Source organism: Varanus komodoensis, unplaced genomic scaffold (genome assembly GCF_004798865.1).
Source record: "Varanus komodoensis strain SLA01 unplaced genomic scaffold, ASM479886v1 scaffold22, whole genome shotgun sequence".
Classification (NCBI taxonomy): Eukaryota; Metazoa; Chordata; class Lepidosauria; order Squamata; family Varanidae; genus Varanus; species Varanus komodoensis.
The window spans coordinates 376,350-402,856 of record NW_025335606.1 but is presented as its reverse complement, the minus strand read 5'-3'; the positions used below and the strand labels follow the sequence as shown (position 1 = coordinate 402,856).

The window sequence follows — 26,507 nt, the reverse complement described above, 5'->3', positions numbered from 1 at the left end:
TTCCTTGCCCTCCTGTCTTCTTAATTGGTGGTTCCCACCTCTCAGCCCCAGATGTGCCTTTTCCCGTTATTGTGTGCAGTCTGGTCCTCCCAGCCTGTCTGACACCTCCGGCTCACAACTTCTCATCAAAACAGAACATTTAAATACAAATAGAACAAGGAATAATTTAACCCCTGTTTGCACCCAAGAAGGTGCCAGGGCTTCCTATAAACACCAGGCGCCGGGCTTTGAAACGCTGCATATTTGATCTCGCAGTTTCATGTGGGGAGAGGCCGGCAGGTTTCTTTGCACCGTCCAAAGCACGGAGTAACCACAGCCAGGGTTTTTGGGACCTTGGCTTGAGGCACAATGAGGGAGCTGGAAGCAGGGACTGTGGCCAAAGAGCCCCCCCCCCATGGCTTAAAGAGTCCAGCTGTGCTGGGAAAAGCAGCTCGAACATTCCCTCGGTGCTTTTCGGTAGCCCAGGCATGGCAGAAGCAAGGGGCAACTTCAGCCAGAGCCTTGCCTAGCGCAATCATGGCCCCTCTGGCTGATGAGTGAAGCCATGCAGACGCCTCCTTAGATTCACCTGGCCAGGTGTGTGCTGACAGCTGAGCGTCAAGGCAGCGCAAAGCGCTACTGAGCACCCAGCTGATATCGCTGGACGACGGAGCTCAAATGTTTAGACACAAACCATATTGGCACTTTATGACAATCTTGTGTAACACATGTGGAGTTAAAAGCCCAGGAGAGGATGCCCAGAGGTGAGAAAGGGGCATTTAAAGAAACAGGTTTAATGAGATTTAGGGCACATTTAATGAGTGTGTGTTTTTTATAAAGAGAAAGGATTTGAACCCCAAAAGAATCATTGCCATTTCGGAAGGGGAAAATGTCCTGAAAGAACGTTGGAATGAGTTTTATAGTATCTCTAACATGTGTCCTTATGGTCTGGTGGGGTGCAGGGGCGCACAGTATTTTTAGAATTATTTTCATTGTATGTTTAACTTTATATGTTTCTAGTTTCGTTGTAATTTCTTTTGGTTGTGTTTGTTGTATCTGTGCCGTCATTGTTGTTACGGTTTGCTCTGTTCTTTGGTTTTTGTTCTTTGTAAGCCATCCTGAGACTTTTAGTAATGGGACAGCATATAAAAACTTTAAATCAAATGAATAAATGAATAAATAAATATTTTAGATGAAAAAAAAATAAGAAAATGCCCAAAGGCTCCTAGACTGTCACCCACATGATGTTGAGGGAACAGTATGCAGTTCTAGTCTGTAAGGACCCGATCCTATGCTGGTTTAGACAGTAAAAAGGGCTGCTACTTCAAGGAGTTGTAGGTCCTTTTTCTGGCCAAACTTGCGTAAGGTTGTGCCCTGTCTACTTTTAGGGATGCACTAGATGAACAAAGAAAGCGGAACTGTGTTCCAAGTTCTGAAAGGTGAAATTCAGTGCTGTCCACCGCCGATACAGGTAAGAGACCTTTGGGCACCCGGTGCATCCGGCTAGAGGGCCTTTTTCAGCCATCCAGACAAAGCACAAAGGAAGGAAGGGAAAGAGCCAGAGCCTGCCTCCTCCTCCTCCTCCTCCTCCTCCTCCTCCTCCCCCCACTTGCCTTCCTCTGCAAGACCCAGCTGCTTCCTTGAGAGGCAGACGGTGTGTCTGAAGGGGCTCAGCATTCAACTCCTGGGCTGCAGCGAATCCCAGGACCCCTCCTCAGATGGTGTCAGGAAGCCTAGCTGGGTATGTGTACAAATCAGTTTATATAAGTTCAGATGATGCACAAACTGACGATGATTCAGTTTCTATACTGCGCAGTAGCTGGAGCGCTCTGGGTGGTATACAACTCATGAAAATGCAATATAAAAATACAGATGACTTTAAAAATCATTAAAAAGGTTATCATACAAAACTGAATTAAAATAGATATGAAAAATTACAATAGCCTTTATGAAGCAACCTGTTTAAGCTGCTAATGAAGTCCCCAAACAACTAATTCAATGACCTGCAAGAGAGAGCAGTCTTAACTTTGGTACCAAAAGTTTGTGTGTGTGCGTGTGCATGTGTGTGAGTATAGAGAGAGCCCATGAAAGCAACATACACACCAATTAATGTGAGGAAGATGGCCACCACCTGGAGGAGCAAGACTCTGCTTCCTGGCCCTCTTCCCTTTGTATGAGTTCTGACTTAGGAATCCGCACCTTCGTTCCTTTATTTCAAAACCACATGGGTGCATTTCCGTCATTGGATCGCTCACCATCAGGCTCTGGACAGCTGATTTTGTTCATCCTGAGTTATGCATGATTGCAATAAAATGTGGTCCGACCAGTTGCACAAACATGCAGGTCTGGTGGTCTAAGACGTCCCGTCTGTGCTCTCTAGCAGTTTCTGCTTGTCTGGACCTGCAGGTTTTCTTTTGCTCAGCACTGCCGCCCATCGGTTTGGCGGACCAGCTTTGCGAGGGGTTGCTTGAGGTGGCACACTTGGTGAGGACTCCTGACTCCCAGCCCCCCAACATGGGGGGCTGCAACGATGACAGGACCATAGTGCAGTGAGAAGAGCTTTCATTTCCACATTGCCCCATAGCTGAAGCCCTCTGGGAGGTGGACAAGCCCTCTGGCCATGGAGACCTTTCCTGTTGTCCTTTCCCTCCCACCTTCCCCCCAGTGAAAACATTTTCTTGCTGGCAGCTGGCTTGCGGTGAAATTGGTTTCTGCTGGTGCTGAGAACTGTGGGTTCAAAGGAGTTGCCCAGATCCCACCCCTGGGCTCGTCTCTGTCTTTTGAGCAGGTCACTGGCCTTTTGTCCCACCCGCCATGGCAGCCACCTTGCAATAGTTGTCCGGGCGGCTGCGCAAATGGTCAGGCGTGCCCAACAGACAAAATACTTCCCTCCCGCTGCGGTAGTCCAGGCAGGCAACATTACTGTGCTGTCCGTTTGTAGGAAGTCTTCTCTTTTCCCAGATGGGTAGGACCTTGCCTGTTGGGGCCCTTAATAATTTGCTCTCCGGGTGGAGAGCGCCAATCATGCCAGATGCTATCTCTGCGGTGGCAGAGAGACCCTCGTGCCAATCCTGCCTCGTTTAAATTGAACTCGGACCTCAGGGGGCATATTAATCTGCCACATGCAATTCAGTTCGAAGCCCTTTGAAGGAAAGCGCCATCTCCCAGTGGCGCTGAGTGACAAATGCCCATGTCCAGAGGGCCTGGAATCAGTGGCGTGGTCTGGTAATTTCAGACTCTGGACATAATGATCTTGCAAAAGGTCCCTCTTCATTAGATCAGGTGGATTAATTCTCTTCCTTCAAAATGTGGGGCATCCACCCTATGCGATCAGGGGCCTTCTGTCCATTTTGCTGTCCGGGTGCCTAGACCTGACCCCCAAGTTCCTGGTGGAGAGCCCCCTTCCTTAGACTCTAGAGGAGCATCGTTTTGTGCAGCTCCACCACCCAGCCCCTCTCCCGCACATGCAATTTAGCCAACGCGTTAAGGACTGGCTTTCTCTCCCAAAATTCCAATTCTGCATCAAGTGCTGCTCATAGAGGGTTAACACAAACACATTTCCTTACTTTTTTCTTTGAAAGAAAGCCTAGAGAATTTGTTTATTTATTGACAAGTATTTATTCAAATTGGTTACATCTGTTCCGCGTATGTCTCTGGGGGGCATCGCTGCTCATGAGCATTTACATAGTATTTAATGAACTATAAATTAAGCATTTATGCTTCATGTAGAAAGAGCTCTCTAACATGAAGTGTGGAAGGGTAGCTTTTTATTTTTAAAAATGAAACAGGGAGATTGTAAAACTCAGAACTGGTTCAGACTATAAAAACAAGGGGGAGACATCTCTGGGCTTGGGGGCCTGCTTCCCCCAATCTCTCATTCGGAGATCGTTTGCAGGACACCTGTCTCTTCGCAGGTCGACCTAGTGGTGAGCTTCTCAGGTGTGGAGCACATGCACTGGGCACGGCTGAGTCATTGAGCCTCAAGCACTGGCATCTCATTACCCAGTGGAAGGTCTCCATGCTGCAGACTTGAACTCATGCAGCATCCAGGAAATCCTGGACGTGTGCTGGATACAGCTCTAGAGACCTCGACCAGCAGATCCTCCGTGTCTCGCTGGGCTGTCATGCTCTCGAGGGAAACCGTGGCAATGGAGGCAGCACCCTGTGAGCTTGGCGGTCTGGATTGGCCGCCGCACTCACTAATGTCAAAGCAAATCTTCCTCAAAAGGGAAACGATGGCCAGAAGTGTCGGTGTGCGCCTTGACGAGTTTGTGCCTGGGCCATTCCAACAAGCAAATCTTGTTGCATTATGGGCTGGCGCCTGACTGGCCCACGGACCCCACTTGGCCTTCCGAGGAGATCGTGGCTGAGAGCTTGGGGGCATTTTGTCATTTCTGCCTCCTTGCACTCTCCCTGGCCCGACGCCTCAGTGCCTTGCCTGCCCACCCCTTCTGAAATATGGTAAGCATCTCTTTATTTTGTTCCAGAAGACAGAAAACTCTTTGTGGGCATGCTGAACAAGCAGCAGTCGGAAGATGACGTCCGCAGGCTATTCGAAGCGTTTGGGAACATTGAAGAGTGCACGATCCTTCGGGGACCGGACGGCAACAGCAAAGGTAAGCACAGCGTGGAAGCGGTGTGGCCCCAGTCACATCGCCCACGACGGCTTCCGCTTGGCTGGAAGGCTCTGCGGCCTCTGAGCGGGGAGGTAGAGGGGCTCAGCATTCACGGGGAGGGGTGGGGGTAGCCGTTTGTGGGCACACGTTGGGAAGGGCCACGGCAGCCAGATCCTGGGAAATACCCTAGAAAAGAAGAGTGACGACCCGCTGATGTTTGCCGTCCAGCTGAGCCACGGCGCCCTCCGCTTCCTCCTTCTCCTGCAGGGTGTGCGTTCGTGAAGTACTCGTCGCATGCGGAGGCCCAGGCAGCCATCAACGCCTTGCATGGCAGCCAGACAATGCCGGTGAGTACCAGCCTCTTGCTGGGGCTGCTTGCTCTTGGGATGGTTGAACAATACAAAATGTAAGGGAAGAAAAGAAATTATTAAAACACAGCATCCTGAAATTCAGCGATACTAAACCCCCAATTAAAATAGTCAAGTTCTAAAACATTGGGAAAATTAAAAGGTTTTGGCCTGGTGCCAAAAAGAATAAAGTGATGGCGCCAGGCAAAGCTCTCTGGGGAGTGAATTCCACAATCGGGGTGCCACCGCAGAAAAGGCCCTTCTCCGCATAGTCACCCTCCTAATCTCCTTCAGGGAAGGCACCTGGAGAAGGGCCTCTGCCCCAGATCTTAAGGGGCAGGTGGGCAGGAAAGAGACGGTCCTTCAGGTAACAGGCCCTAAGCCATTTAGGGCTTCCTAAGTCATCACCAGCATCTTAAATAGGGCCCTGGCTTCAACTGGAAGCCAGCGCAGTTGGAGAAGGACTGGCGTTCTGTGTTCATACCTGCCGGTCCCTGTTAATAACCTGGCAGCTCTATTCTGGACCAGTTGGAGTATCCAGACCATCTTCAAGGGCTGCCCCATGTAGAGCGCATTACAGTAGTCCAATGGGGAAGTTCCCAGGACATGGGTCACCGCTGCCAGGCACTGCCGATCCAAACAGGGGTGCAGTGGATAGATCAGCTAAAGCTGAAGGAAAGCGCTCCTCGCCACCAACGCCCCCTGGGATTCCAGGGACAGCTCTGGGTGGGGGAGGACTCCCAAACTGTGCACCCCACCCTTTAGTGGGAGTGCAGCCCCATCCAGGACAGGGTTAGAAACACCTACCCATTGACACCACGCTGGCGCCCCCACGCTGCCCGGGGGCTGGACGGGCATTCTCAGAACCAACCTGGGAGCAAGCCCTCCTGTACGTATGCACCCAACCCATTCCTGAAACGAGTTGCATGCCCTGGGAGCCGCGTGCCCAGGCCGGCGAGCACTGGGTATTCCCAGACTTCGTCAAGGGCCGCTCCATGAGCATCTATAGGTCAATAAGGAGGCGGGGAGGAAAGCTGGTGCGAGGCATCGGTAAACGCCACTTCCGTGGATCACGCAACCATCAGCCCACGGAAAAAGCAAGGCCTGAAGCCAAATGCTGCGGGGTGAGATCTTGCCCACGATTTCGGGCTGCCAGCCCTTTTTCCGGATGCTCCATTCCACCCCCCTGCACACTCTTCGGCCCCCACCCCTTGCTGCCAGTCAGCAGTTGGAGGCCTGTGAGCATGCTCGGACATCCCTGGGCATTTTGGGGGGCGTGGGGTTCTCCCTTAAGGTGCTTTATTTTCTCCAAGACCACTTTGTACTTCTGCAAGGCCACTAGCCTAGGGATGGCTCCCTCTGGGGGTCTCCGCTGCTGTGGGGGCTGCGCAAGCCAGACACGGGAAAGAGGCGATTCCCCACGCCGCGGATCGTGGCCGAGGCCTTGCAGTCCTCTTCCAGCTGCTTCAGAGGCTGGCATGAACGGCTGCGCTCGGTGCTGGGGATAAAGCAACCAAGGGGCTTTCTCCACCATGTTCTCCTTGCGAGTTTGCTGGTGGCAGCTCAGCCAGGCTCCTTCCGTCAGTGCCAGGACCCGCCTCGAATCCCTTCATTCACATGCAGCAGAGGAAACATAGAAACAGAGAGTCAGAAGGGGTCTCCCGGGCCATCTAGTCTGACCCCTGACTCCGGCCAGCTCCACTCAGGACATGCCCACCATGTGCATGTCCAGCCTATCCTCGAACACCCGCACTGATGGGGCCTCAACCACCTCCCGTGGAAGCCCATTCCATACCTTCAGGGTCCTAACTATCAGGAAGTACTTCCTGGCATCCAAATTGAACCTCAGCTCCTTCGCTCCATTGGAACAAGTCTTGCCTTCCTCTGCAGGGGAGAACAGGTCTCTAACCCATCTCCATGTGACACCCCCTCACATACCTGTATGTCACCAACAGATCCCCTCTGAGTCTCCTCTCCTCCAGGCTGGAGAGACCCCGTTCCCTCAGTCTCGCCTCATACCCCATCCCCTGCAAACCAGCCACCAACCTTGTGGCCCTACACTGCACTGACTCCAACCTGGCTATATCCTTCCTGTAATGAGGGGCCCAAAACTGAGTAACATACTCCAGTTGTGGGCACACCAGAGTCATGTAGAGTGGTAGTAATACACCCCTCGATCTAAAAGCCACACTTCTGGCTATGCAACCAAGGGTGGCGTTCGCTCTCTTGGCCACCGCATCACACGGCTGGCTCATGTTTGGCCTGCAGTCAACCAGCACCCCGAGGTCCCTTTCACAGGTGCTGCTCTCCAGCCACTTGTCCCCTAACCTGTACTTATGACACCTATACCTATGCCCCAAGTGCAAGACCTTGCACTTATCCACATTGAACGCCATCCTGTTGTCTCCTGCCCACTTCCATAGTCTGTCCAGATCCTTTTGGATCTGGAGTACCTGCTCCTCAGTTGTGGCCACTGCTCCGGTTGTAGTATCACTGGCAAATTTGATCAGCAGACGGTTCACCCTTTCATCCATGTCGCTGATGACAAGACTGACCAGGAAAGGGGACCTGCAGCGCTGGAGACGTGGCGAGTGCAATTCGCGCGGTATATTTGGTGCGATTCCATTTGGTGCAGCCTTGTTTTTCCGATTGCTGGGTTTTCCCTCCTGGCTTCCCATCAGCCACAAATGGAGCTCACCCCGCAAACGTCACCCACAAACGCATCCCACTCTATGAGTCGGTTTTGTCCCTTGGCGTGATTGTTTCCATCGTGCCTGGGATCATAACTCCCATCATCCCCAGCCAGCACCGGGGCAGGGGAAAGCTGTTTGATTCCCTCCTGCTGGCCCAGCTCTGCAGGCATCCATCCAGGGCAGGGGGACAAGTCTCCTCCTCTTCACTCCCAGCCCGTCTTGCCCGGCCCTCTGCCAGCTCCGAGGCTCTTCCCGGAGTGCCGTGAATGTCGGCAGCACTTTCCTTGCCCTCGTGTTCCGCCCATGGGGGCATCCGTCATCATTCTTGTCAGTTCTCGAGCTGCCTGCTCCTGTGGCCGGCTCCTGCCCCTCCACAGCTGCCAGGATTATCACTCTGCCGTGGCTTCCTGTTCACACAACAGATGCTACCTAATAGTTTCCAGGAAGGCAACTTTCTTTGACGCAGGTCTGACAGCTCTCCTCCCAGCCACATCCCTTCCACGGTGTCCAAGAGCCACCGTGAGCTCCGTGGCACAAGGTTCCCAGGAGCCAAACCCTCGGGGACCCCTCGCTTTGCATGCGGCTCGCAGGCTGCACAAGGCTTTCGGGACACTGGAGGCTGCCTCGTTCCCGGCCGGACCCTTGGGCCAGCGAGCCCAGGGTTCTCAGTGCTGGCCACCCATGGGTCCCAAGGGCCACCATGTGCCCTCCCAAAATCGGGGAGCCCTTCTCACAAAGAACGTGCTCTTTGGATGAGCGTTGGGTCCTCCCTCGTGGACTTTCCGGCCTGGATAAACTAGTGGGGCGATACGGCAGGGGCACCGTCCCCCTTCTTCGAATGACATCCAGCCAAGAGCAGCACTGGGCACAACGGGCAGGGCTGACCACAAGCACGTTCTCCCGCGGTCCGTCACTGAGCCCCTCCTGTCTGGCTCCTGCCTCCACTTTCTTCCCCATCCCCACCCCGCACTCAGAAACATGGACAAGTTGTGGCAGAGCGAGTTCCCGGGGTGCCGGTGTGGCACAATGGTTGGAGCATTAGACTGGAAATGGGTTCTAGTCCTTACTCACTAGCTCACTAGTTGACCTACTTCAAGGAGTTGTTGTTGTAAGAAAGGTGAGGAAGACAAACTTGGGTTCCTTGCAAGAAGAGGAAAGGCAGGGTGTAAGTGTTACTATTAGCATTATATTATTAAATGTGTGCTTGTGACCCCATTGACTAAAACACATTTGCATGGATTTTGGAGATCTATCCATTTTTCCTCTAGCATTTTTTCCAAACATGGGCATGTTAATAGATACAGTTTACCTTTATTTTGACTCTATTTTTAGTTGCTAAACATTTTGCTTGTTTAGTCACTAAGTCATGTCCAACCCTTCACAACTCCATGGACAACATTCCTCCAGGCTCTCCTGTCCTCCACCATCCCTCGGAGTCCACCCAAGCCCACACCCGCCACCCCAGTGACCCCATCCAGCCACCGCATCCTCTGCCGCCCCTTCTCCTTTTGCCCTCAATCGTTCCCACCCTCAGGATCTTCTCCAGTGACCTTCTCATTAGGTGGCCAAAGTATTTGAGTTTCATCTTCAGGATCTGGCCTTCTAAAGAGCAGTCAGGGTTGATCTCCTCTAGGACTGACCGGTTTGATCGCCTTGCGGTCCGAGGGACTCGCAGGAGTCTCCTCCAGCACCACAATTCAAAGGCCTCAATCCTTATGGTCCAGCTTTTACAGCCATACATTGCAACTGGGAAAACCATTGCCTTGACTATACACACTTTTGTTGGCAGGGTGATGTCTCTGCTTTTCAGTATGCTGTCTAGATTTGCCATAGCTTTGCTCCCAAGAAGCAAGCATCTTAATTTCTTGGCTGCAGTCCCCTTCTGCAGTGATCTTGGAGCCCAGGAAAATAAAATCTGTCACTACCTCCATTTCTTCCCCATCTATTTGCCAGGAAGTGATAGGACCAGATGCCATGAACTTCGTTTTCTTACTGCTGAATAGTTGCAAAACACAGAGCTTTCCAAACACAAATGAGGGCTGTGTTGATTTCCAAATGTGATAATTTCCCATCAAAATGGCAGCCCGCTGAAGTCCTTCTTCCACTCCCCTACCCAGATATCTTAGGGCATGCCACAGCAGGGTGCTGTGCTTGCTTCATCAGCAATGGCGCTGGTGGAAGACAGCCAGGAAACACAGCATCTCCACCTCCCGGCATTTCTCCGATTTGTGACCACTTCCTGACCCAGATGCTGCAGGCGCCAGCGTGCAGCTCCTAGTTTCACCCGCTGGCCGACTCACGGAAAGGATGGAAGCATCTGGGCCGGGAAAGCGAGTGTTGAGTGATCTTGATGAAGTTGTATCTGCACAGCCTGCAAAACTGTGGAAGCGCCACGCATTGTCTATGTGCAGTGAAGCCAAACCGTCGAGTTGGCAGAAACCTTCCTGAAGAGAGGGACACAACAGACCTTTCGCAATTGCAGGGCCGTGCCGCCATAGATCAGCCTTGATATATATTTTTAACAATTATTTTGATATAAACAACTCCAAACTCGAGAGGCGCCATGTAAATGGAAAGCAGTGGGGCTTGTAATTAGATTTGTGTACACTTTCATAAATTGCTGGGAAGCATCAAAGGCTGTGGCACACTTTATATATCCTTCTTCTGTTAATTGAACAGTTGATGTGTGGATGGGAAAGTGTTGGCTTTGCAGAGTACTATTTACAAACCTGCTGACAGCGGTGCTGTGAAAATTAAGAAGAACAGAGCAGCTCCTGTCACAGCTCTTCACCAGAAGGGACCCATCTCAGATTGGATGGTTGCTTCCGTGAGAGAAACTCTCTTGGTCGCTCTGTTCTGGCTCCCACCTCGCCACCAAGCAGCCCGGGCAAAGTCCCAGGGAGGGAGAGGTCCACACCTCCCAGAGACAGAGATGTCCACACTGGAAGGAACCAAACCCACAGAGGCAGCAGCATTCCTTCTGTTGGATCCCATTCCTTAAAGTACGCCAAAAATAGCTTTTGCTCTTGTTGCTGCACTTCTGCAAAAAGTTCTATTTAAAAATCTATCTTTCTCCATTCTCCTGGTTTTTTTCCCCTCCAAAAAATAAGGCGAGGGCCTCAAATACAGCATTATAACCAAGAGACTGGGCAATGAATCATGAAGCCCATAGTCCAGGCTGCACCTATTCCCATGACCCTACTGATAGATTTAGGCCAGGCTTTCTCTCTCTCTCACGGAATCTCTCTCTTCCTCTCAGCATCCATCCCATGCCAGCCCGGTGCCTTCCCTTTCCCAGCTATTGTAGGTTGCAAAAGTAAAGATTCTGAGCCGCTTTCAGCACCCTAAGTCGCCTGTATCAGATCGTTGTTGTTATTTTCATTTTGTTTACACATGTACGCATTTTATAGAATGACGCTTTGGTGATTGGGTGGTAGAGAAATGCAATCAATAGCCCTCTTTTCCGCCAAAAAATGGCACTCAAAATGACCTCATCGCCACCATCCATGACATCATCATCATCGTGACACCGTTACTCAAGGTCATACACGGGACCCGCCGGCAGTTCGGCCAAGACAAAGCGAACCGTTTTTTCTCTGCACCTATAATTAACATTCCGGCTTCATGGCCAGGTGTTGTGCTGCTGGACATGAACGCAGTGGCTCTTCCAGAAAATATTTAAAATGTCTGTTAAAGGATTCAACTGTTTCATGGAGAGTTGGTGTGCTAATGGTACCCCGGCGATGGCAGGTTAATGGGACCTCAATTTTCAGAAGGAGCACCAAAAATATAGGGGGTGCCTCTCTCCAGTTTGTTTGACAGCTGCGGATCCAACAAAGGTGCTGGATTTTTAGATATACAATTCTGTTTAGCTGTCTTACTTCCCTCTGTGGATCCAGCTCGAGTCATTCCTCTTCTGCCCCTTTTTAGTTCCTGGCCAAAGGGGTGTCTGTGTGACAAGCAGGTGTTACGGACAAATTTTTGAAGAGGTTGAACCTTCCAACTGGTGTCCCCCAGATGCATTGGACCATACCTGGCCAACTCACCCAATGTCCATGTGGGCTGTGGCTGATGGAGGTTGTGGTCCACCCCTTCTGGAAGCCACCAGGTTGGGGCACCAGGTTATGAGCCAGATGGGTCTACAAAGCCCCCACTCAAGGGACTGGAGTTCCATTTAACCAGCCTGGTTGAGAGCCATCAGCCAGCCTCCCCTAGTCTCTCTCCCCTTCCCATGTCCTAGCGCCATTGCCTTCCCAAGCCATCTGCCCCCGGCAAGTCCGGCAGCTCACTGGGCCATCTGCTGGGCCTCTGGGAACCGCATGGGCTGCTGGCAGTGGCTGGGCAGAGCAGCCTCCCAGCAGAGTCTGTGGGCAGTCAGGAGACGCTCACTGGGGTGCCCTGGGGGCATCGCCGAGATGGGGACTCCAGCCAAGAGGCTGTTGGAGACAGCAGATCCCCTGCACCTTCCTTCCCTGCCTGTTTCCTCCTCCTTTCCGCTGTCACCCAAGGCCACAGCTGCTTCCTGCATTAGCTGGGAGGGAAGGGGAAGGTCAGCTGCCCCCTGCCCCAAGAGGAGACCCCAAGACATCCTGCGATGTCTGGAGAGCTTCCCCCGAGGCTGCAGGATTCCTCTCCTCGTAATGTATTGGAATCTAATCCTTAGCTGCCCTTCACGACGGAATCTGCCACGTGAAAAAGTTTGTCTGTCTTCTGATGTGGTGCTGCCTTTATTCCGAGCGTGGCTCTCTGGCCCGTGGCCCCTTCCTCCTTCCCAGCTGGACTCGTCTTGCCACCTTCCCCATCAGCCAGGAGTGCGGTGCATCTCTGCAGGCCTGGTCCCTGGGAGGGGAGGGGGGTGTATTTTTGCTAATCTGCAGGACAACGTTCTCTCTCCTTCCCAGCCCTTCCCATTGTTCCATAAATGAACTAATAAATCAGATGTTTCTGGGCCCTGGAATAAAAAGCGAGGCAGCCCTGCATCTTGACAGGGGGGATGAATCATCCCGGCTTCAAAGATGGCCTTTTGGGGCATAAAGACCTCATCTGAGCTACTTTTCCTCTCTAGTCACATCTTGGTAACGGTACAGGCATCTGGTAGGGCAGCTCAGAGGCCCAAGGGGCCGTCACTGGCTCCCTTCCTCTCTCAATCTCGCTCTCTCTCCATGCACCTCTCTCCGCCGCCTCCCCCTGCTCCCCTGCAAATTCCTCAGCCCTGCAGAATCCATTTCCTCCAAATGGGATAAGTGGGGAATAACCAATGGCAGGTCTCACAGCCTCGCCAAAGACAAAGGGAGCTAATTGGCGCTCTAACGTCCCTTTATTGGCCCAGAGGGAGAAAGAAAACTAAGTCAGAAATGCCTGGGAGAAAGGAGAAAGTGGCGTGGTAGCTACATGTACGTTGCCAAAAAATGCTTCTTCCAAAGGAAAAACAAAGGAGGCTCCCGGTTTATATAAAATTTGCATGTGTGCGCGCGTGCAAATTTAGAAATAATTGCCTATTATTAAACTAGAATTACAATATAACCACCCAGAGAGCTTTGGCAAGTGGGTGGTATGGAAATGACATAATAATAGGATGATACATTTCTTGCGTCTTGGGGAAGACAGTGGCCCATGCGCACAGCTGCCCAGGTCCATGGGTGACTCCAGTGCTCGCCCTCCCTTCTCATGGTTCTCCACCATTACTCCAGACTCGCCTTGGATCGTCCTTCAAAGAGAAAGAGTCTCCAAAGAGAGCACTGGGAGCCCTTCTTATGTAGGTCCTCATCTGTGAAGCAGGAGGTGTGACTCACCTTTGCCCAGTAAGAAGACACGGAGGCGGCAGGGGACAGAGGAGAAGCTGGTGCCGTACAGTGGCCCATCCTGGTGCCGCGCTCCATGGCTCTTGGGTGTTGCCACCCACCAGAGGCCAAAGAAGACAGGTGGGCCAGGGCCCACCACACCGGCAAAGCTCTAGCCTCGCCCCAGGGCCCTAGCAGCACACTCTGACCTCCGTAGACCCCATTGCCAGCCCCAGGAGATATTGCCTAGGCGATGCGGTTGCACCCATAAGCACTCTCGCCGGACTCTCCTTTCTTAACTGGTCAGTGTGCCCCGCCAGTGAAGACGGTTGGGTCAGTTCCTCCCTCTCCCTTCCAGGCTGAGTACACAAGCCAAACAGGCTGGCAGGTGAGCTTTACTTCCACGCTGGTGACAAAACAGGACAGTGCAATGCTGCTGAGCAAGCCCAGGGGGCGATCTATGGGCACACCTAGCTGGTGTCGTGCTCTCCGGCCCCGAGACCTGAATTCTGATGAGAATGAGGCTTAGGCTACTTCCTCGGGGTAGGAAGTTAGTGCTTTGTTCAGGGATCTGCAACCAGAGGGCCTTTCGACTCAGGCAATGAATCCCCAGTGGAACGTTCATCTCTCCCGTCTCCCTGAAATCTCTAGCCAGAGCCCCTTAGCAGTTAGCTCTTCCAAGAAAGGTAGATTTGACCAACTATAGGACTTGACCTTCCAATATCTGGTTTCAGCTGGCTTTACCTCCTTGCTTAGACAACAGCCACCTATTGTCCTCAGAAGAGAGTTCCAGCCAGCAGGGGCCACTTGGAACTCTCCAAGGTCTTCCTTTCTGCGTGTCTCTAAGGGCCACAGAATGGAACAACTATGGTCAGTAATATCTCACCACCAGCATCACAACCGTTTATTCGCCACCCAGTGCAGCCGTGCTGTGTGGGCTGGCAGTGCATGCTCAGAGCAGTGTGTGTGCGCACGTGTGCGTGTGTGTGTGTGCATGTGTGATGTCTCCTGGTGGGCGTGGCCTGGGCTGGCTGGCTCTGCCTGAGCTAAAAGACCCAGCCAGAAATGGCCAAGCTTTCCCAAGGTGTTGTCTATGATGCCTTGGGAGGAAGAAGCAGGTGAGGCAAGCAGAGTGACAGGCACCAGGTGAAGCGGGCAGGAATGGCAGGAGCGGGACACTGCCTTCTCTCCCCACACATGGCCACTTCTTCCCATTAATGGCAAGGCCCACCCTGGAAACACTCACAAGTTGCCCTTTTGGGATACGACACATCCTATCACTGCCACTCTGCACAACTGCTGCGCCCGCAACCGGAGCATTGTGCTCAGCTCAGGGCCCCTCGTTACAGACAGGATACAGCCAGGTTGGAGTCAGTGCAGCGCAGGGCCACAAGGTTGGTGGCCGGTTTGCAGGGGATGCTGTATGAGGCAAGACTGAGGGAACTGGGTCTCTTCAGCCTGGAGGAGAGGCGACTCAGAGGGGATATGTTGGCGACATACAGGTATGTGAGGGGGTGTCACATGGAGATGGGTAGAGACCTGTTCTCCCCTGCAGAGGAAGGCAGGACATGCTCCAATGGAGCAAAGCTCAGGGAATCAAGGTTCCATTTCAATGCCAGGAAGCACTTCCTGACAGTCAGGACCCCGAGGGTGTGGAATGGGCCTCCACAGGAGGTAGTTGAGTCCCCATCAGTGAGACTGTTCAAGGATAGGCTGGACATGCACATGGTAGGCATGTCATGAACAGAGCCAGCTGGAGCTGGGGGTCAGACTAGATGGCCCAGGAGGCTTCCTTCCCCTCTCTTCCCTTAGCTACAATCCTCACAGTAGCAGAGAAGGAAGGATATATTTTCCTTGCAACAATCTTTTCTTGGGTGGCTTGGTCTGGCATGGGCAATTGTGACCTGGTAGCTTTAGAAAAGAGCTGCTTTTCCTAGAGGTGACAAGAACTGGAATGGGGGTCGTTGAGGCCCCATCAGTGAGGCTGTTCAAGGATAGGCTGGACATGCACATGGTGGGCATGTCGTGAGTGGAGCTGGCTGGAGCTAGGGGTCAGACTTGGTGGCCCTGGAGGCCCCTTCTGACTCTCTGTTTCTATATTTCTGTATCTGTTGAGATATCACTGACCAAGGCCCATCAAAGGAGTGGTCAATTGCCCATTCTCCTGGATCTCAGACTATCTCCTACCAACCCCTGGGGTTCCTTGAAGACAGCCAGCAGGGCAGAAGACGTACCCAAAGACACCTCAGCCATCCTTGCCAATCTTCCCCTGCTGTGGGCGCTATGGGGCAAGGTAGCCTGCTCATTTTGCATAGGGCGATAGCTGGCTGGTGCACAAGCCCCTGCGTAAATGTTCAACATTTCGGCAGTTTTTTAAATTGGAAAGCACAGATCTATTCGATTAAAAATGCAAGGAAGAAAGATCAGCCTGGAGTTCTTCAGAACAGAGGGGGCAGTTGAAGTTCCCTCATCCCTCCCCCCACCCCACAGTTGCAATGGGTTTAGCCTGGGGTGGGGGAACTGAACCGTGAAGTCTGGCCCAAAGGATGGACAAGGAAGAGTGTCTCAAGGGCAGGCGAGCCACCCCCCCCATCCTTAGACTCAGCTTCAACCCCACTGGGGGAGTGCAAAGGGGCAACGGTATGGGGTGGGCGGCATCCAAGGGGTGCTAATGCACCCTCCTTCCTTATGGGGCTCTTCGGGGAATGTCAAATAGCAAGAGGCGCTCAGTGGGGCTTCCCAAGTTTTCATTTATTTGCAGAGTGCATGAATTCACTTTTCTTCCTCATCTCCATCTCTTACGGGGTGTCACTGTGAGCAGCAGTAATTACTTTCTGCCAGAGACGACTGGATTTTTTTACTTCCAGAGAAGTTGAACCCAATTTTAATTGGTAAAGATGCCGCTCACTCACTCGCTCTCCCCCTCTGCCCCCTCCCTCCCCACCGGTTTCCTTGTGTGGAAAGATAATGCGACCCAGGCATTCATGCCTTGGGCTCGGCCCTAAAATACTGGGGCACAGATCTCACCTAAGGGCTGACACTTCTTCAGATTTCATTATATCCCTAGCTGGAGAGAATGGAGCAAGGCATGAAATGCCTTCCCAGTCTCCTTCTCACAGAGAGAGGACAGGGGAGGGAAGAACCAACGAAAGAAAACTGCCAGCTGCCATTTTTTTCCCAGAAGGCACCACCACCTCCTAGGGGAAGAATGGCAGATGGTGGCTGCACGAGAGAGAGAGCTAGGGGGAGAGAGATGAATGGAGTACATGACAACTCTCTCTCCCTCCATCTACACACACACACACACACACACACACACACACACACACACAGGGTTTGTGTGTGTGTGTGAGAGAGAGAGATTTAAAAGTCACCCAACCCAAATATTTTATCTGTCCCAGAAACATCTCTCCAGTTTCATCAGCCATTTCAGCAGGCCCAGACTGCACTGAATTCTCACACAGAAGAGGGCATTTAGAAACAGAGTGAATCAGAAGGGGTCTCCAGGGCCATCTAGTCTGACCCCTGGCTCCAGCCGGCTCCACTCATGACATGTCCGCCATGTGCATGTCCAGCCTATCCTTGAACACCCGCACCGAACGGCCCAGGAAGCCCCTTCTGACTCACTCTGTTTCTATGTTTCTATGTAACTTATGGTGACCCCATGAATCACCCCCCCCCAAATGTCCTGTCCTTCACAGTCTTGCACAGCGCTATGGCTTCCTTTATGGAGTCCATCCATCTCATGGTTTTCTTCTTCCGCCTTTGACTTTCCTGAGCATGATGGTCTTCTTGGGGAGTTTTGCCTTCTCAGAATATGCCCCTAGTATGACAACCCCAGTTTGCCATTTTTGCTTCTAGGAAATGTTATCCTTTTGATCTTGTTGTTGTTAGTCTCTAAGTCACGTCCGACCCCTCGCGACCCCGAGGACAACACTCCTCCAGGCCTTCCTGTCCTCCACCGTCCCTTGGAGTCCACCAAGCCCACACCCACCGCCCCAGTGACCCCATCCGGCCACCTCATTCTCTGCCATCCCCTTCTCCTTTTGCCATCTATTGTTCCCAGCATCAGGCTCTTCTCCAGGGAGTTCTTCCTTCTCAGTGAAGGTAAAGGTTTCCCCTTGACATTAAGTCCAGTCATGCCTGACTCCAGGGGAGGTGCTCATCTCCGTTTCCGAGCCGAGGGAGCCAGACCATCTCTGTGCGCATGTGGCCGGCATGACTAAACCCCGAAGTGCACGGAATGCTGCAACCTGCCCACCGAAGTGGTACGTTTTTCTCGACTTGCATTTGCAGGCTTTCGAACTGCAAGGTGGGCAGGAGCTGGGACGGAGCAACGGGAACTCACCCCGTTGGGCGGATTCAAACCGGCAACCTTTCGATCGCCCAGCCCAGCAGCACAGCGGTTTAAACCCCTGCGCCACCTGCAGTCCCCTCCGTCTGATCAGGTGCCCATAAAAAGAGCAATGTAGGGGTCCCACTGGATCCGAGCAAAGGCCTTCCAGAGTCCCCTTTCCCACAGTGGCCAACCGAGTGGCTGGGATGAACCAAGGCTGCGAGGGGGATCTGGCCCAGCCGGGGAACTGGCTTTGCCCAGCTTTCAACAGGCTGAGACTGAACTGCACTAAGCCACCCCCATCTCCCAGCTTAGGAGGGTGGCAGTCCTGCCTTAAGGCCCAGTCTGAGCTACGGCGAGGTCCTGCCTCCTCAGCAGACAGGGTGGCCTGTAACACAGGGTGGCCAGGTGTCCCCTCATGCAGGGAACAGTGTTGAAGGGCTGCCCCATATCTGGAAGGTGTCTTCACTGCGAAGGTCTCTCCCATCCGAGCCCAAGCTTTGAAGTGGTCCAACAGCCGCACTGAAGAGCAAGCTTCGGTGAAACGGACCGTATTTCTATTAAAACGATACTGGTTATTTCTAAATGTGCATCTAGACATCCAAATTAGCATAGGCACATTTTAGGCCAAACAGTTTTGACCCCCTACTTGGTGATGCACTTCCCCTTTTCTTGGCAATTTACAACCGGACACCCTGCTCAGAGGGTGGGGAGAACGGCTGATACCTGTTAAGGACTGCAGACATTTTTAGACCCCACACCAAAACTTTGCTCAGATCACAGCTGTTGAGTAGGAGGCAACGGAACAGAATTCATGGAGGACAATCGGAAAATGCTTCATGCAGGAATGATGAACTGGCCAACCTCATGTACAGGGACCTTCCCAAATCATAGAGGCCCATGAATTACCTGATAGGAAATTAGAGATAAGGTCTCCCAGGCCCTACAAGTCCTGAACCATTGGAGACCCATTCCTTGTACCGTACACAGACTTAACTTTGCAACAGAATAGCTCTCACAAGTGAGTGTTTTTATTCCTTCTGACAAGCATTGTTCTCCTAAAGAGAGCAAGATTTACCTGCCGTATTCCTTCAGTCTTTCTCCCGATGCAAAGTTTATGCTCTGTTTGTATACAGAAGGCTGAACTCCAGCATAGCCAGTGCTGCTGGAAGAAAGAAAGTGGGGAGAGGAAGGGTTTGGTGGGCAGATTTGTTTTCATGGCTTTTAATGAAATATCAATGGATGGATATTTTATTTTGCTGTGAATATGAAATTTCACCACTGACCTGTCAAGCTCTCATTTTCAAGAAAAACTTTATTTCACACCTCCAGACAGGCTGGAAAATTAGTTTTTCCCACCAAGGTCTCTCGTTAGGGATTACAAAGTGAGCACGGCACAGGGCAATTCTGCCTCCATTTTTATTCTCCCCTCATGGTACAGGGCCTACGCTCAGCTGAGGAGAACAATATATTACCAGCTGATAGGAGGCAAGCAAGGGGGTTGCGTGAAGCGGCTCGGCCCGGCCAAGAGCAATTGTGTTTTGATAAGCTCCACACTGAAGTGGTCTGTAACAAAGCAAAAAGACCAGAAAGGAGACTTCATCCCTCTTCGAGGAACTTGATTTCTTACAGTGGACTCCGAGGTTCATTATTGGACTTGACGCTGGCTCGTTGGGTGCGCCAGACTCGTGGCTGCAGATCTCCATAACCAGGCAAAACGTGCAATTGGGAACATCCTTCAGCACACGAGGTCAAATTGGGGTGGCTTCTCCTGCTCGCTGCCTGTCTGCCCATCTGCCTTCCTGCCCGTTTAATCTGTCTTTATTACAAAACGGAAAGTGGCATGGAGCTTAGGATTCTGTGGCAAGGGCATGTAGAAGCTGATCCACCAGATTGGCTCAAAGCTCAGTCTCCTCTAGGGGAGCAGAACCACAGGCATGGGGCCAGATCCAGCACTCTTTGGGTCCAAATCTGTCACTTGGCTGTCTCCCAGGAGGTCACGCCCTCTCCCTGATGCCCACCGATCCTTTGGGGCTTCCCAGCTTCTGTGCAGCTCCCCACCCCACCCCATCGCAACCCTGAATGGCTGAAACGTCCCCCCTAAGAGCTCTGAGTGAAAAGATGCTGATGGGTTTGGGGTGGCCCCCTTTGCCCTTTGGCTTGCCCACCACTCAGCCCTTTTGCCGAAAGCCATTCTGCACTCGTGATCTAGTCCAGCATCCTGTTTCCCGTGGAGGCCATTTGGGAAGGCCCTCAAAAAGGTACGACAGCCACTCGTTCTGCCCTTCTTGCCTCCCAGCAGCTGAGCTCTGGATGGCCACTGCCCTTGAGGTTCTGCTTTGGTCCACCAGTTGCTCTTCACATGAGTGGACTTGGCTGTGGTCGCTCTAGCCCACGATCCCACCTCGTGCTCTTCCCAGCTCGGTAGGTCAAGGCACATCTCCAAGTTTCGAAGGGGTACAGATTTGCTACGAGGGCTGTAGGATGGAGCACTGCCATGGTGTGTGTGCTTCTGTTTATACCTAGGGAAAAGTTATGGGATGGCAGATTTCAGGGGAACACTGGGAGATACTTCCTCTGAGAAAAACCACAGTAGACCCAACGGTCAAGAGGAGCGATGAGCTAGGCTCTCCTACACAGAAGGTCCTGGTTTCTTCATTTGTAGTTGGAATCTTTCATGGGACCCACAGAAGAAAGAGGAGCGGCCAAATCTGTGTTTTTTACGTAAGCCAGCCTTCCAGCATTCCCGACAATGATCCGCTGTAATCTTTGTCAGCAAATTGTGCTTCCCACAGCTTTTGTCATTCACTGCTGGCACCTGACGAAGCTGTTCACCCCGACCACCCCACCCCACCTTCCAGCTACCCAACTTGCCGTTGCTAGCCTCTTGTTTCTCTGCAAATAGGCTCAGATTGTTAGATCCCAGCTCCCAAACAGTTTCTCAGTCCAGGATTAATTAAGCGAATCTTGAGATCTAATTAAGGAATGGTCTGGTGATAATTACCAGGAAATGTATGCATTAAATATATTCATTTGTCAATGAAGTGTAATTAAGAGCAGTGTTTGAGGAAGGATCAATACCCGCGTCATGTGATTTGGAGATGGTGAGGGGAGAGAGAGATTAAGGGAAAGACTCTCTTCCCTGCATGAATCAAAATCCGAGAGAGAGAGAGAGAGAGAGAGAACAGGAGACTGAAGACAATCCTTCGCCTTCCTTGCTTTGCTTTCTTAATAACTCATGCCTTACACTCCACATCCTCGAAGAGAGTATTGCTCTCTCTCCCTTCCTTTGTTTAGCTAAACCATTTGTTTCACTCCCTTGTTCCTTGCTGCATTGTTCAAGTGGTTATAGATTTATTAGAGTGGGGAAGAGTGACAGGTCAAAGAGAGAGGGGCAGAGAAAGAGAGGGTCTCGTCACCAAAGAAAGCCACTTCCTCACAGAAAATGCCGTTAATCCAGAGAACATGGCTCTTATTGTGAGACCTCGGTGCATTGGGAGATTGGCTTCCTTAGCATATTAATCCCGCACTCTTTATGCTTGATTAATGCGGATCTGGAGAGGCCGTTTTCTACATGTGAAATAGAAGGTTACAAGAAGCAAAAGAGGGGTTCTCCCAAGCTGCGCTCCGCCAGCAGCGATGCACCCTTGACTTCACGGGCAACACAAAATCCAGTTGCCCACATGCAACCTTTGACCTCTGTCTGCAAAAACCTGGGTTCTGATCGCCTGCTCATAATTGAAATCCACCACGGAAAGCAAAGGGAATCACTGGATTTGGGAAATGATGTCCCAGGCAAGGACACCGAACTCATCTTCTAGCAGGAATGGCGGCACACGCGCATGGAGCAGTGTGAGCAGTTCAGAGCAAATCCGCTCCCGCTACCCTTGCATTTGTGGCGAGCTGGGATTCCTCCTTTGCACATTGAAAAGATCTTTTTCCTTGCAACGTGTGCTTTATTGACCACAGAGCGCCCAGAACGAATCACTGAGTGTGCGCAGAGTGGCGTGTTCAACCCAGCCTAGCATTCCCCTCCGGGAACTCTCTCTAGGAGCACGCCTGGGCCCCGTCCCTCTGGGAGGGGCCTCTGAAAATGAGCATGCCTCCTGTCTGCATGCAAGCCATCTCATTGGCCCTCCCTCCTCTGCTGCTGTCCCATCCTGGGGTCAACAGTTGGGCCTGCCCAGGCTGTGTCCGAGAAAATCCCCTGCTCGGAGTCCTTCCCCCGCAGCCAGCTGTACATCTTGGTTCTTTCCAAGACCAGGTCGCACCTGGGAGGGCTAGGTCCTCTCATCTCAGTGTCTGGATCTGGCCCTCATCCCAAGCCTCTCCACCCCTCTTCTTCCTTCTCCTCCCCTGAAGTCAAGCCAGCAGCCCTGAGTACGTGCACCCATCTTTCTTTCTCACTTCCAACACATTGCGAGATAATAAGGAAGGATGTGTCTTCTCTTCTAACCTGGGAAGCTAAACTCTGCAGCATCTGGAAAGGCCAGGGATGCTGCAGAGATGCAGTCAGCAGAATAACACTGGATGGGCATCCATGGGTCACTAACCAAGAAGTTTCTTCAGCCTTGATACAGCCTTGGGCCGCAATGTGCACACAAGAACTCTTGTGCCCGGGATAGCGCTGTACATACCCAACTTCACCAGGATTTACCAAACCCATCCAGTGGGGTCCAGACAGGTGTCATAACATGGAAGGATGCTAGAGAGGTCCTGATTTTGTTGAATTGTTCTGATTGTGATTCATGGATCAGTGGGGTGAGTTTTCTTCGGTTGTCCACTCACTGATAGAACCAGATTGCTTTTTAGGGATCTACAGGAATTTCATTCCACTTGTGTATGTGTACATTCACACTGATGTGCATTGTGTGAGAGCACACTCCCATTAATTAGAAACATAGAAAGACAGTGAGTCAGAAGGGGCCTCCCGGGCCATCTAGTCTGACCTGTAGCTCCAGCCAGATCCATTCATGGCATGCCTACCATGTGCATGTCCAGCCTATCCTTGAACTTCCTCACCGATGGGACTTCAACCACCTCCTGTGGAAGCCCATTGTGGTCCTGACCATCAGGAAGTGCTTCCTGGCATCACCCTGAATCTTGGTTCCCTGAGCTTTGTTCCACTGGAATGCATCCTGCCCTCCTCTGCAGGGGAAAACAGGTCTCTACCCACCTCCATGTGGCACCCCCTCACATACCTGTGTGCCTCTAACAGGTCCGCTCTGAGTCTCCTCCAGGCTGAAGAGACCCAGCTCCCTCAGTCTCGCCTCTTATGGCTTCCCCCGCAAACCGGCCACCATCCTAGTGGCCCTTCGCTTCCCCGATTCCAACCTTGCTATATCCCGCTTGCAAATGAGGCACCCAGAGTTGAACACAATACTCCAGCTGCGGGTGCACCACAATCGTACAAAGTGGCAGTAATACCTCACATTAGCACAAGTGCAAATTCACACAGATTTACCCAAAGTTAAAAAAGAGGGGGATGGTAGAATCTGTGCAACTACAAAAAAGAAATATGAGCATATCTAAATCCATTGCAGCTTCCTCCTCAGCGGACTCCCCAAGCTGTAAATGCCTCAGCTCCAAGCCAGAGAAATCACCTTTTCCATGAGCGCCTCCGACGCTGACTGAGTTCCGAAGACACTCAAATACATTTAGCAAGTCCTTTGCAGAAACCCGGAAAAAACTGGAACAGGCCAAATATGTTCTTTTATCTCTGTAGAGTTCTCTGCCTTGGTGTTTTTGAAGTAAGTAGGAGACGCATCAAAATGCACTTCTGAATGGAGAGGCTGGCATTTGCTCCTAGTGGGATGTGAGCCCAGCAGTTCATCCCAATGTGCTTTCCCATCTTTAGCTCCCCAGCTAGCTTGCAAGCAAGCTCATCCGATGCATCCAGGACAACCTGCCCCTCCCCCCATGCGAAGTTAAGTTGGAGAGAGAGCCTAGACCACATTAAAGGAGCATTGCTCCCCACCTTCCTGCCTGGTGCAGCCCACTATGCCCCCCTCAAAGCCTTTCATGAGGGTGGGCTAATAACTCAGTGGAAACGGGTTGCAGAGTACAGGCTAACCCTGCAATGCAATCAATAGTGAATCAATCTCGAGCAGCAAGTCTCCCTCCTCCTGTATGTGCTACCCAATGTTTGGCAGTCCTTTGCTGGACGCCACCCCAGATCCATTAGCCAGATCTGAAGATTGCTGTAGCGCCCCCTAGCAGCACTTCTTGGCTTTTGTCCAGAACGCTTCTTCCACCAGGGGAAGGACGATGCTCGTGGAAAGAGACACTCCAGAGCAGATCTGGAAAACCCGCAAGGGCTCAGACGAGGAGCAGGAGACCTCAAAGTCCTATTCCACATGGGCTGTTCTTCTGTTGCTGGAAGGGCAACGCTGGGGCCAACTCTTTCATTTCAGGAATGCTGGGGTGCTGGCACTGCTGCACAGGGGTGGCACAGAGCTGGCTCCACTGGAGGTCTTTCACAGGAGCTTTGTCCAGGATTTGGTTGGATTCCTTGGGGGCCCTGAGGTGCCAAAGCAGGAGGACAGGCTGGGCTTCTTCCAGTCGTACCCAACCATCAGTCCATTGCTGACATAAATAGCTCTTTGAAAGGGGGAGGGTTCAGCAGCTACTTCCAACAGGCTGTTGGACTCAAGAACCTCCTTAGGTACCTTCTGGCCTGAGGAGTTTATGGAAGGAAGGTTACAGCAATTGACTGCTACCTGTCCAAGGGGATGAATCAGGAGGCTGAAGAATGGATCCTCTTCAGGAAAAAATGCCCACAGTTTGGATCCTGTTTAACATCCCACACCTGCACAATGGCAGCCCACATGACGGGTCTTCACAGCGGGGCCAAACAGGAAGGTTTTGTGCCTCTTACACATACCTGAGGCCTTCATTTGTCCATCAAGGGGAAGCAGGGCAGTGGCACTTCCACCTAGAGAGCTGCAAGGAATCCGCTCTGTGTGGAAAAGCCACTGATTCCCTGGTCTTGGCCTCCTGGGCATTGGCCCACTTTCAGCAGCTCGGGGTCTGAGCTCCCGGTGATCATCTCCAGGGATCATGGGATGCTTGCCAGGAATCCAGCCCCACACGCTGCTGGGAGTGTCGAGCAGGGAAGAAGCTTGGCTGCCGGGAATGGGGGCTGGGAAAGGTTGCCAACTGCACAGCCAGGATCCTCAAGTATGTGCAAATCTGCTCTTGACTTGGCTCGCTTTGCAAGGCTGGGACGGGCATGGAAGGAAGTTCACGAATTCCGAAAGGCTTTGTCCCAGTCCTACCCCACCCGTGCGCCAGTCCCACAGTTTCTTCTCCAGACCTTCTGGAAGCAGGGCAGCTGGGTCCCACAGATGATGGTCCAGGCACCCGTGGTTCCCTTGCCCTGTCCTTCCCACGGAGGCCAACAGAGGTCACTAATGGCCGCTCTGCTCTTCTTTTCCCGCACTGCAGGGGGCCTCATCAAGCCTGGTGGTCAAGTTCGCGGACACGGACAAGGAGCGCACGATGCGGCGCATGCAGCAAATGGCCGGGCAGATGGGCATGTTCAACCCCATGGCTATCCAGTTTGGAGCATATGGCGCCTACGCACAGGCAGTAAGTGTAGAAACCGCCTCGGGTCCCCAGATGGGGAGCGTTTCCCCATCCGTTCTGTGCAGCGAGGGGTCCCTACATTCGGAGCATCCCCCAGGCCCGAGAGGTCTTTCTAACCTCACCAAGCATCAAAAAGGACCAATGCAACAAAAAGCGGGGGGGGGGGAGGTCTATTATTGTTGCTGTTGTTGTTTATTTTATTTCCATACCACCCCGCAGCCAAAGCTCTCCGGGTGGTTTACAACAAGGTATAAAACAGAGCAGAGCAGAGCAGAGAGCATAAAACAGCAATGTTAAAAAGTTAAAATTAATTTTAAGTAGCTCAAAAATACATTAAAATGCAATTAAAAGACTTGACAAGAAAAGGAATCAGCAGAATAACCCCCTCATGCCCCTGGATGATAAAGAAGAACTTGTTTAGGCCACCACATAGAAGGTCCTCTCGATCTGGCACTGAAAAAATGGCAAATCTGACACTAGGTGGGCCCCAGCACAGAGGTTGTTCCAAAGATGTGGAGCCACCACAGAAGAGGCCCTGCCTCTAGTTGCCAGCTGCTGAGCCTCTCGTGGGGCTGGCACTTGGCGGACGGCCCCAGAGAGGGAGCATCGTGTTTGGGTAGATCGGAGTGGTAGTTCTTTCACTGCAGAAGGGGGAAGAACTGCAGGCGTGACTGCATAAAAGCAAAGATGCCACAAAAGAGCAAGAAGGGGAGCAGAACTGCTCCGTTGATAGAAGAGGGGTGGGTGCGCTCCACCTCTTCGGGAGCACCATTTGGCTGGGGCTTTGCCTCCGATATCCTGGATTGGATCCAGGTGTGTTTGGGGCAGTATGGAGAACAGCCTCCACCCTTGTGGCCAATGAAGATGCGGGTCCTTTGAAAAACTGAATGGATTTTCAAGCACCTTGGATCGCCCTGAAGAATGATGCTCTTGATCTTGTCTGCCCACGGGTTGTGGGGGGGGGGCAGAGGGGCACAGTTTAAATCCCTCCACCCTTTGCCCCTGCTGTGTGCAAATGTTTACAGGCTTGTGTTTGGGAACAAGTCAGAGCAGAAATGAATCCTCTCCTTGAAATGGTTCTTTGGGTCTTTCATTGCGGAATATTCCCCAGCTCTTCTCTAAATATGCTTTGCATTTCCTGTATCGTTCTCTTGTTTCACCACTTCATA

The 26,507-nt window shown here is 52.1% G+C and overlaps 1 protein-coding gene across 46 annotated transcripts in view; it reads left to right on the top strand.

Annotated features, from left to right (window-relative positions):
• The window catches only part of CELF4 (CUGBP Elav-like family member 4), an 818,464-nt gene that overhangs the window by 749,503 nt on the left and 42,454 nt on the right, over nt 1-26,507 (top strand). For 14 of the 46 annotated variants that reach the window (XM_044431420.1, XM_044431439.1, XM_044431416.1 and 11 more), the window contains 3 exons: nt 4,470-4,595; nt 4,863-4,942; nt 25,198-25,341. In XM_044431420.1, coding sequence (XP_044287355.1) covers nt 4,470-4,595; nt 4,863-4,942; nt 25,198-25,341 — 350 coding nt within the window. Of the gene's footprint in view, nt 1-4,466; nt 4,596-4,862; nt 4,943-25,197; nt 25,348-26,507 lie in introns of all 46 variants that reach the window. The other 32 variants (XM_044431419.1, XM_044431440.1, XM_044431415.1 and 29 more) reach the window with 3 other exon arrangements.